The sequence below is a fragment of the Eschrichtius robustus genome, chromosome 5, assembly GCF_028021215.1.
Source record: "Eschrichtius robustus isolate mEscRob2 chromosome 5, mEscRob2.pri, whole genome shotgun sequence".
Taxonomy (NCBI): domain Eukaryota; kingdom Metazoa; phylum Chordata; class Mammalia; order Artiodactyla; family Eschrichtiidae; genus Eschrichtius; species Eschrichtius robustus.
The window spans coordinates 122,504,207-122,516,564 of NC_090828.1; the positions used below are offsets into that span (position 1 = coordinate 122,504,207).

Consider the following 12,358-nt stretch of genomic DNA (forward strand, 5'->3'; position numbering starts at 1 on the left):
AATAAAATAATATTTGGGAAAGCAGAATACACTGTTCCATTGCTATCAAGTGGGAAAAGTTCTCCAAAGTCAAATTATTTTCATCAGTTAATCTCCTGATAATTTATGTGATGGTTATAGACAACTAAAAGCAAGCCATGCTGGATATTTGTTGATTGTTATAAATAATTTTGGGGAAAAAAATGGTAGAGAAGACTTGAGTGAAAGCATGTTTAAAAGTAACTTAAGGATTGTCTGAAAAAAGCTGGATGTGTTGTAATGCTGTTCTCAAAAACAAAGAGATCACTTTTGGGCTAATTTAAAATTAAGTATACAATTTAATTTCAGGTTGCTTAGTTTCTCATCATCTCCTACTCAAATGAAGCTTCCACGTTACCAAAACCATGTTAACAAATATTCTGAATGAAAAATAATAGAAAATAGTAAAATATTAAATCATCTTATATTCTGCCCCAGGAAAACAGGAAGTTTAGTAATATAATAGACTTGAAGGATCAGAAGATAACTGTTATAAAGCAAAAACTGAGTTTCTGAAGAGTCAGTTATTTACACTAATTCCATTCTTACAACAGAAACAAAAGTTTGAATACTTTATCTTAAAAAAGAGATGCAAATGAAATCTGAAGGTAACAAGTTCCGAGCCATGGTTTTTTCTACAACAAACAAAAGGCAAGTTTCGCAACACTCAGAGACTCTGACACTCTCGCCTGTATCTACCTTGCCCAGCTACTACCATGCTGATGTGACCACATCAGCTGAATCTGAGAGTCTTTAAGGAAGGTTATTGAATGACTTAAGATTATTTTCATTATCTTACCATATGATTGGGCTATGTTATTTTGATTAGAAACCAAAACTTGTCATTTAAAAAAAAATTTTTTTCTCAATATAAGTCATTTTTGCCAATATACATAATGAAATGTATTATGACTGCAGTTTCTTAATCTCTCTGAAGTTCAGTTTCCTTATCTGTAAATGTAGATTTCACCTACCTAACAGGGTTGCTATAAATAATGTATTTAAAGCACATAACACAGTACATGACACATGATAAACACTCAATAAATACAAAGTACTATCTAATTGCAAAGAATGTGTTGTCAATATTAATTCATAACGACTATCTATTTTCTTTCACTACTAATAAGATGTTCTTTAGCTTTTCCTAAGTAGAAAACAGTTACAGTATTCAGAAGAGCAATTACTTATGGGTTTCTTTCCACCGCATTACGTAAGAAGTCAGAGCTGCTGCTAACGTCCTCCTTCTTCATGAAATGCATACTATTTTCCCCACGATAAAACTGTTCTATCAAATAAAGTTCTTTCAAAGGTGGTTGTCCCATTTCTAGGAAATGAATTGTTTCTTAATTATTTGGCCTAAAAGATGATGTCATGGATGTGACAAGGAGAAAAATACTTTCTGATATAAATGTCTTTTAACATTCTCTAGCATAAAGTGTTTTTATTAAAGTTCTAGGGAAAATGCTAATCACACATGAAAAATAAAAAGCTGACAATGCATATACAGATAATACATTTAATACATATTCTTTAGTTTTCAGATAACTCCTGATATCTCAACTGAAATAAACCTTTTTCTGGATACCAACCTGTTTGTGGGTTGATCAGAATACTGCCAGGTGGTATGCCTGTCGCTTCCAAGGGAAGCAAAAAGAAGCTAGTGCTAGGAGATGCGACTTGCCCACTTAGGCCACCATCAAAGGAAAGAGAACTATGAGTGCTGACAGTTGGATAGACGACAGGTGCGCCATGAGAAGACTGGCTGAGAGCTGTACCTGGAAGAGGCTGCTGGATGTGAGAGAGAGAGCCCGTAGATGACCCTACACTACCAGAAGACTCAGAACCTAGGGGAGGAGTAATGAAAAAGAGGGAATTTTTTAAACCTTATATAAAAACGCAGGTTTTAAATATGTAACAATAAAATTCACATTGCATAACATGCAGTTACCACATAAAAGCATGAACTATTTTTGACTTACTGTACAATTTTGCTTCCCCTCCCCACCAAGAACAAGTCTAATACAGCAAAACTGATCACATACGTTGTCAGAGAAGTCATAGCCAAAGCATGCAACTAAAGCAAGTCTATAATACTGGGTTGGCCAAAAGATTCGTTCGGTTTTTTCCGTAAGATGGCTCTAGTAGCACTTAGTTGTCTTTAACTTCATTCGAAACAAGTTTGTTAAGACTGTATGTGACAGCTGCAGTTAAAAAAAAGACTCACCAAAATTGGTGAATTTTTGTATAGCCATTTTAATATTGAAGATGGAAGGAAATAGCAACATTTTCGGCATATTATGCTTTATTATTTCAAGAAAGGTAAAAACGCAACTGAAACGCAAAAAGAGATCTGTGCCGTGTATGGAGAAGGTGCTGAGACTGATTAAACGTGTCAAAAGTGGTTTGCGAAGTTTCGTGCTGGAGATTTCTCGCTGGACGATGCTCCACGGTCGGGAAGACCAGTTGAAGTTGACAGCGATCAAATCGAGACGTTAACTGAGAACAATCAACGTTATACTACACGGGAGATAGGTGACATACTCAAAACATCCAAATCGAGCACTGAAAATCATTTGCACCAGCTTGGTTATGTGAATCGCTTTGATGTTTGGGTTCCACGTAAGTTAAGTGAAAAAAACCTTCTCGACTGTATTTCTACATGAAATTCTCTACTGAAACGTAATGAAATCGTTCCGTTTTTAAAACACATTGTGACGGGCAATGAAAAGTGGATACTGTAAGGTAATGTGGAATGGAAGAGATCACGGGGCAAGCGAAATGAACCACCAATCACACCAAAGGCCGCTCTTCATCCAAAGAAGGTGATGTTGTGTAAATGGTGGGATTGGAAGGGGGTCCTCTATTATGAGCTCCTTCCGGAAAACCAAACGATTCACTCCAAGAAGTACTGCTCCCAGTTAGACCAACTGAAAGCAGCACTCGACGAAAAGCGTCTGGAATTAGTCAACAGAAAACACATAATCTTCCATCAAGGTAACGCAAGATGGCATGTTTCTTTGATGACCAGGCAAAAACTGTTACAACTTGGCTGGGAAGTTCTGATTCATCCGCCGTATTCACCAGACATTGCACCTTTGGATTTCCACTTATTTCGGTCTTTACAAAATTCTCCTAGTGGAAGAAAATTTCAATTCTCTGGAAGACTGTAAAAGGCACCTGGAACAGTTCTTTGCTCAGAAAGAAAAAGTTTTGGGAAGATGGAATTATGAAGTTGCCTGAAAAATGGCAGAAGGCAATGGAACAAAACGGTGAATATGTTGTTCAATAGCGTTCTTGGTGAAAATGAAAAATGTGTCTTTTATTTTTACTTAAAAACCGAAGGCACTATTTGGCCAACCCAATAACATCAGCCACAGACAGCCACAAAAAAACGCATTACCCACATTCCCCAAAGGACAAAGTTATGTACATTTTTACCTTTTAGATTAACACCTAGGAATATACAGATTATAATTTTTCCCCCAGGACAAAGAACTTAGCACAGCCAAATGCCCAAAACCTCTTATATCAGAAACCCCTTATCTATAAGAACACAGAAAGATTAAGAGTAGTGTAGGAAATAACAAAAATGATAATTCTCTATCAAGAGAAACAACTGTCAGGTTTCACTGCAGACTTTCATTTTCAGCTCATAATCATAGCATCTTCCTGTAACGTAAAGTCAACTTTCAATTTTTTATCAGAGCAAGGGACAAAGGTAGAATAAAAATATTCCAAGTACTTATATTAGCATCAGCTTAAAATTTATTTCTCACTGTACTTAATAAGCTAATTTGATAATTTATTTTTAACTGCTTTCACGCATCCAATCTACTTAATTTTCTATTATACAGAGACTGAAGAAGTCACTGACTTTCAGTATAATGGCGTAAGGTAGACAATGAGACAATGAAAGAAAGGAAAAGATTTTGATGATGTAAATAGTTAATTAGGTTTTGAATAACAGAATTGACTCTGGGACGGAGAATTAATTTTAATGAATGACGTAAACAAATATGATACACTATAGAGATTGCCTCAGAAGGATAACTTCTATTTTAAGTTGTGCCAAAAATGACTATCTCCAAGAACTATATGAAAAAAAATTTTTTCCTAATAAAAGAATTAAGTATTTATTTTCATCTCTGAAGATAATATAGATTATAAATAGTACATGTTCTAAAAATGTTTTAGGGACTTCCCTGGTGGTCTAGTGGTTGAGAATATGTCTTGCAATGCAGGGTCACTGGTTTGATCCCTAGTCAGGGAACTAAGATCCCACATGTCGCTGGGCAACTGGGCCCGTGTGCTGCAACTACTGAGCCTGCGCACTCTGGAGCCTGAGCACCGCAACGAAAGATCCCACGTGTCATAACTAAGACTCCATGCAGCAAAGAAATATAAATACAAAAAAAAAAAAAAAAAAAGTTTTAATTTGGCTGTGTGTCTAAATGACTTTCTCACGACACGAGTAGTTTTTTTTTTCCTGTTATGATGACATGATGACTAAGTGACCGTTTATCAAATAAATGCATATTTGGTACATATGCATATTTCTTATATTCATAAAATTTACCTATCTTTAGCAAGAGTCTATCATATACACTAAGACATTTTAAATATCCACATTATAAGTTAAAAAGATGACAAGTGCAATTCACAAACCTTAAGAATTTAAAGTACTGAATTATAGTCAGAGATGAGAAAAATTTACTCTGTCACCTTCAAATTTACACCTCTTCCTTCAATTGTTATCTGTGTAAAACCATATATCTAGGCTTTACCTAAAAGGATAAAGAGAGAGAGCCATTTCTGCTGATTTTCATGCTTATTTTGGGATACAAATAAAGATCCGTGAGGATCCTAAAAGAGACGTGAACTTTAGTATCAAAGCCAGTGAAAGTGAAAAGAGAAAAATGCTAGGAGCCTAAAAGTTATGTAATCTAAAAGCAAAGAAGCTAGTAGAATGAGAATGCTATTGAAATTTCTACTTATCCATAATAATTACATTGTATTATATTTCTTTAGTTTTAAAAATTCCTCAAAAATTTCTCAGCAATTTTATACTTTTTTTGGAATGGCAAATGAACTTTATCATGAAATGTACTCAATAATATGATAGTATTAGCTGAATTTCAGCTAATGATAGTATTAGCTGAAAATGCAATCAATGTCGACTAATCCTAGGTAAGGAAAGGTGCCTTCTGTAAATCTCTCTCACACAGAGAATAAATCCTAATGTCAATAAACATGTTACCTCTTAAGTACTTTGGAGGTGCTCAATGTACTGCTGGTAGGAATCCTATATTTTAGGATAATTACAGAAGCCACATGATGAATAAAGAGAGCTAAGACAACATTAGGGAAACTAATGTTTTGACTGCACAGTTCTAGACAGATATGTATACCTGTTTTTGAAAGCCTGCCTATGCTTTTGCTGCTTCCAGAACTATCACCTCTTGTCAGAACTGAAATTCCACTGAAGCTGCTGGCTTTGGTTACAGCAGGCTTGAAGTTTCGGAGAGAGCTGTCTGAATCTGTGCTGCTCCAGGGTCGTGGTTCAGAGTACTTCAACTCGTTCTCAGTGCTGCTTTGATGGCTATTTGTTGATCTCCCTGAAGAATCTTTATTAACTCTGTAATTTAGAAATAAAACTTTGAAAAGCTAATAGAGACAAAAAGGAAAATTATAAAAAAAATGCTTTAAATATTCAATACTGTGTACTGCACGAAAACATGTTTCCAATACCTAAATATCTGGCGCCTCTGCTGGGTGCTACTAGCATCCTCGTCTTGGATTCTGTTGGCATTTTCATAAAACATTTTTATTTTTATTAGCATCAGTGAGACACTTAGCAAAACAAATGTTAAAAAGCCCCTCACCTTTTGTCAATAATATAATTCTCTTGGGAACACAGGGACTAGAAAGAAAGAACAGATATAAAAAGTTGAGCATTTGTCAGATAATGCCATCTGGAAACTAATGATGACAACAAAAATCGTGTAATAATTTAAAAAAAGTAGCTACCCTCACCCCTCAAATCAAACATGGTGATAAGTTACAAAAATAAATGACAATAAAAAATTATTTTGGCTTGGCGATACTATGCTTATTTTTAACAGATATACATTTTTGAAGCCATTCATTTTTGTTGTACAAAGTAACTTGAAATTCAAATATCTCTCTAACAAGTGAACCCATTTTCACTATTACATATTCGAAGTATACACCTGTCTGTAGATTCCACCTCCTTCACTCAACAAATATTTTGATCACCTGTGCTTTGGCAGTAGCTGTAGCAGTGAACAAGCAGCTACGCCTCAATGTAGCTTACAGCCAAAATCCTCCAGTGCTATTAACCTAACTCAGGCAACCATCTGTTTTGCATCTTGTATTATTACAACAGTCTTCTAGTTTTCCAGCTACCAGTTTTGCTCTTTTCATCCAATTTAAACAGCAGAAGCCATAGCTATCTCTCTAAAATATCAATCTGATCACGCCTGTTCCCTCCTTAATAGCCCCCTTCGTTCTAGCACAGGGGTCCGCAAACTATACAGTCAGCTACCTGCTTTTGTAAATACAGATTCATTGGAACACAGCCATGTCCATTCATTCGTGTATTGTCTATGGATGCTTTCATATTAAAATGGCAGATTTGAGTTGTTGCAATAAAGACTATATAGCTTGAAAAGCCTAAAATACTCATTATCTGTCCCATTATAGAAAAAGTTTGCTGACCCCTGCTCTAGCTAAAAGCCCCAACCTCCTTAACTAGCTTTCAGGAGCAAGTCACCTGCTTCCTGCTTATTTCTCCAATTGAAACGTCCCTCAATTCTTGTCACCTAGGCTACAATCCAGGTACTCTGAATCTCTCAATTCCTCATGTGTCAAGTTCTCCTTTATCTCTGGCTCCCTGCAGATGTTGACCCTGGACACGGAATACTTCACTCCTTCAGTTCTTCTCTTGGAAGCTAACTCTCCCTCTCACTCCTCAATTCTGGTTTGTGGTGCTTCTCTGCTGTGTTCCCTATTTTACCTTCACGTTTCTATACAAATCACACACCATATTGTCATTATCTGAATACTCATCATGGGTAAAGACCTCATCCATCTTACAAACTAGAGAGAGAAATAGATCTAGGTTAGGCTCTGAGTTCAGAAGACATGGGCTGAAATCCCAACTCTGTCATTTTCTAGCTGGATGATCCTTGTCTATTTTACTTAGTTTCCTGGAGTCTCAGTTTACTTATCTATAAAATAAAAACAGTGACAGTATCTACCATATATAGGGTTGTTTGGGAGATAAATTATTGTAAATGTCCATGGATATGTTCTCCAGTGCCCAGCACAGCACCTACTATACATGATCAATAAGATTTGTTGACTATTATAAACTTTTAACTGACAGTCTAGATTTTAATGTCATTTACTTTTTTTTTTTTTTTATACAGAGCTAACTTCTATCTCTGGCGGTATTAACACGAATTACATATATTCTTATATCCTTGACTAGTACCCAGTACTGCACAGAGCAGGTGCTTAACAGATATTGGTAAAACCAAACTGATTCTCCCTTGAATATATGCATAAAATAATCAGCCACTTAAAAGATCTCTTCCAGGACTTCCCTGGTGGTCCAATGGTTAAGACTCTAAGCTCCCAAAGCAGGGGGTGTGGGTTGGATCCTGGGTCAGGGAACTAAGATCCCACACGCCACATGGAGCAGCCAAAAAACAACAACAACAACAACAAAAAAGATCTCTTCCATATAATCACTTATAAAGTGGAAAACAAGTATTAATCTGAAAAATCAATTAGCTGTATTTTAAAAGAAGAAACAAGTTATTTATCAAGAAAAGTCCACTAACAAGTAGGATTTAGAGTACATGATTTTGTAGATAGTGACCAATGTTCTAAAAATCTCAACTCTGTGAGAAGTCTGGAAGAAAAAAATATTACATAAACTATATACTCAGTCTAATATACTACTCCTTAGTCGATCTGCTTTCAACTTTTGAAAAGTTTATACAACTGGTGCAAAGCAGTATTTTATAAACTACTAAATCATTAACATGAACAAAACAGACTGCAGTATTTCTAAAGGGGTGACTTTATATGTAACAAACGTAGTTAGAAGTATATGTGATCAATAGATTGAGGGAGGAGTGAACCCCTATAATGCAATTAGCATATATTTACACATGAAGACCTAAATATAAGTTAGAACATACATCTTGGGAAAATATTCGGTCTCTAGCTCTCTGGTACTCTTCTTCTCTTTCTTCTATAGATTTGCTTCTTCTGTCATCTTTCAAACGTATTCTCATCTGAAGAAAAGAGAACAATTAATCTTGGGAAAATGGTCTGCTGGTATAAGTCCAGCACCCATAAAAATGCTCTAATCATGCCAGGTTACCTGGTTATCATCTTTGTCAAAGCTAGAGTTATCTCTCTTGAGGATATATCGTTTCTGAAAGTCTTCACCTTTATCATCCTTAATATGTTCATTAAATTTCTGATCAGGTCTAAAAAAAAAAAAAAGCAAAAACCAAGGGAACAAAAAAGATAATACAAAATATTTACAGAAAAGTTAAATGTAACATTTTATGGAAGGTGATAAATGTAAGTTACCACTCACTAGTACCATTAATAGATACTTTGTTATCTCAATTACTCCTCCAAACAATCTTATGAGAAAATATTAACTACCCCATGTCATAACTGAAAGGCTGTATGAAATACATTGTGGGCTCTGGAATTTGACTGCTAAGGTTCAAATACTCAGCTTTAACACTTAGTTGCTTTAGGACTTACACAAGTTAATTATTAACCTTTATTTCCCCTAGTTTCCTCATTTGTAAATAGGAATTACAGTGTACCTACTTCATAGGGCTGTTGTGAAGATGAAATGAATTAATAGATGACCATCACTTAAAACAGTAAACACTCAGTAGAAGTTTGTTATTATATAAATATTACTGAGAAAACTGAGGTTCAAATGGCTAAAGCAAGGGTCCAAGGTCAAAGGGCAAGTACATGACTGAGCCATACTTGGAGCCCTGGTATGTAAGACTCAAAGCCTGTATATCGTCTTTGCACTGCCTCCTCTAAATCTAAGAAATAATTCTGGACAAAGAAAAAAAGTATAGCACAGTATTTTATGTTACATTCCTATAGTACCTGGTTTGGTGTTAATCAAATATTTTGTGGCTGAATTTAATAAAGCTTAAGAGACTACTTCAAAATGCAACCAAGTTACCAAGAATTCATAATTACAGCAGGGTACATCTTTGTTTTTTATTAATAGAAATAGGTTAAAAAGAGAAGTTCTTTTTTGAAGGTTAATGTTACGACCTAAAGTAATGATTATGAACTCTTAACAACATATTTTATGGCTGATTGGCCGGTCTTTCCTCTATGGAAATGTTGCAGGTTCTGCTGAGATCCAGAAGACAGACATAAGGTTGTTGCCCTTGGAAAATTACAATTATATAAAACTTCACTTTCTGAAATGTATTCTCAGCTTCAACAAATTAATCCATTCAACACTCTTGAGACGTAATACTATAAAACTGAAATATGTGATATATAAAAAATATATTTAGAGGAAATAAAGGCTAATTGAACCCCTAAGCAATTTTTTTACATATACTTTAAATATATATTATGTAGTCACATATTATGAATGCCCTAAATAAATTTCTAAACCAAATAAACCTGAGTAATGACATTTTCAGCAAACTTGACCAGATATTTCATTATATGTAGTAATCAAGTAACACTTCTGAATATGTGTTTTAACCTAGTGAATTTTTAATAAAGTACTGTATCTACCTCCTGTCAAATGATGAAAAAGATTTTTTTTTAAATAAATTTATTTATTTTGTTTATTTATTTTTGGCTGCATTGGGTCTTCGTTGCTGCGTGTGGGCTTTCTCTAGTTGCGGCAAATGGGGCCTACTCTTAGTTGTGGTGCGGTGGCTTCTCGTTGCGGAGCACGGGCTCTAGGCGCACGGGCTTCAGTAGTTGCGGCTCGCGGGCTCTAGAGCGCAGGTTCACTAGTTGTGGCGCACGGACTTAGTTGCTCCGCAGCATGTGGGATCTTCCCGGACCAGGCCTCGAACCCGTGTCCCCTGCATTGGCAGGTGGATTCTTAACCACCGCGTCACCAGGGAAGCCCGATGCAAAAGATTTTAAAATGAGAATTATCTAAGTAAGCTGAAGAGATCTCTATTCTAAAATATACTTAGATAAGTGAAACAGAGCACATCTCCACATAAAGCGATACAGAGAACTAAAGAGAAAAATAAAAAGAGTAAGAAGATTTCATGACCAAACTGATAAGAAAAAGATTGCTTTCTTTAGGAATTTGAAGGATTATCTATTTAGTTCTGACAATGGCAGTATGTTGTTATTTATTTGTCCATGATTGCCCCATTTACTTATATCAACTATTTCTGTAGCTGTTCAAAATCACATTTTCTTATTCAAGGAATTTGTACTTGGGTGAAAAAAGAGATGGTTATACCAATATGAACTATAAGATTTAACCAAGAGCCTGGCAACTTTTCTAAGAGCAGCTGGATCCCCACACCAAACAGCATTAGCAGGCATTTCAGCTAACCTTAAGACTGTCTTACCTCTGTCTTTTATAGATGCCTGAATTTACTGCCCTGCAATCGCCAACTTCCCGCTCCAATGAGACACCCCAGTGGACACCGGGTTGTTGACTTCCACAACACCACTGGTTCAAGGCTGGAGCGGGTAATCTGCCTATGAGGAAAAGGCAAGTTTGTTTTTATTCATTGTGGAGCAGATCTCTAAGGTTTTCTGATTTACATCCTTCTTCATATTCCAGAAGAAATAAAATAAGAATACAGTGTAACTTCAATGATCTGAAATGTCTAGTAATAATTACGCTATTGATCCATTCTTCTTTAAGTACATCATAAACATCTGCGTTTAGCTAAACTTTTCATTATCTGGATAAAGAGAACCTTGACATCACTTGCAGCATTCAAATAACTGAGGTTACACTGTACTGAAAACCTTAGAGAGTCACCAGTCGAAATGTTAGTCAAAATGCCTGCTAATGTACACATGCTTGGGCATCCAGCAGCTCTGAGTAATGTTGAAAGGTACTGGTTAAATGAAGTAGAGTTCTGTTCGCCTTAAGTCCAGCTCACATCTTATGGTTACTATCCCACTTGAGCCATGATATAAGTAACTAGGAAAAAGCTAAAAGATGAGGATATTTTCAAAAGACTGAAAGACAGACATAGGAAAATTAACTCAGATTCCCATTTGCAGGTAAAATTTAATCCCCCCGAAAATATGGGATCCTTTTCAAAGACATATGTCTTCATTAACTTAATTTTAGTTGTAGTAACAATCATTTAAAAATACTAGCTTCCACCAATATGTCTATTTAGTTGACAAAATACTATTTGAAATGGAAGAAAACCAACTTAGTCAAGCAAACAATATGACAGCTACAAAGGTAAAGGCCATTATAACAAAAAGGAAATAAATGAATTTACTTATTCATTTATTTATAAACCGTGCAAACTGAAGGGTTCATAATAGACAGAACCCTGAGAAGTCTAGCTTCAAGGAAGGAAGAAAAACAATGAACTGAAAAGCTTTATGGCATCTGAAGCTGTCTGCTGCTCATTATCACAGATCCACTGCCGCCACACATGAAATTAATATAGAAAATTCTTTTGATAGGAAACCACCGCAAAGTATAATGTTAGCTGAACTCAACTGCATTAGCTTCACAAATAGGCAAAAGAGGTACTGTGAACATATTATAATTTTAGGTGCCTCTGCATTGGGCCTTTTGCTCCCAAATATCAGCACTGATTATCTATTTCACCATACTATACAGGTATCACTTTTTAAAGCAAATGATTCCTCTTAACTCCTTAAAATTTCTTCCTCAGTCAATTACACATAGCCCAGAAGGGTACAAAACATTATGGATGATACTGGATTAACCAGTAAGTCTCACCATCCTGAGATTTGTGGAAGAAAAGGAGCAAAAACAAAGGTGGAAAAGACAGTAAACTGATAGAAAATTAATTAAATATAAGGGTGTTAAAGTTTGCTCTCTTTTTTTTTTTTCTTTTAAATTTGCCTGAGGTTGGCCACAGGTATCTAAATTATATTAATTTAAAAATCGATAAGAGAATGGTTATTAAACATTACTGATATTATGACCTTTGAGGGTTTTTTTAAACCCATCCTCATTCATCTGTCTTATTTCAGTCCAGACTGGTGCATTTTACATCTTGTGAGTTAAATCTACTTTTTGGTCCTGTCACATAAGGTTGTC

At 35.4% G+C, this 12,358-nt stretch overlaps 1 protein-coding gene across 10 annotated transcripts in view; it reads right to left on the minus strand.

Annotated features, from left to right (window-relative positions):
- R3HDM1 (R3H domain containing 1) overlaps nucleotides 1–12,358 on the minus strand; it is a 119,534-nt gene that overhangs the window by 65,936 nt on the left and 41,240 nt on the right. For 4 of the 10 annotated variants that reach the window (XM_068545208.1, XM_068545207.1, XM_068545204.1 and 1 more), the window contains 6 exons: nucleotides 8,438–8,546; nucleotides 8,253–8,348; nucleotides 5,904–5,941; nucleotides 5,770–5,820; nucleotides 5,430–5,656; nucleotides 1,611–1,865 (listed from right to left, as the gene is read on the minus strand). In XM_068545208.1, the coding sequence (XP_068401309.1) occupies nucleotides 1,611–1,865; nucleotides 5,430–5,656; nucleotides 5,770–5,820; nucleotides 5,904–5,941; nucleotides 8,253–8,348; nucleotides 8,438–8,546 (776 nt within the window). The remainder of the gene's footprint in view (nucleotides 1–1,610; nucleotides 1,866–5,429; nucleotides 5,657–5,769; nucleotides 5,821–5,903; nucleotides 5,942–8,252; nucleotides 8,349–8,437; nucleotides 8,547–12,358) is intronic. The other 6 variants (XM_068545213.1, XM_068545212.1, XM_068545210.1 and 3 more) reach the window with 4 other exon arrangements.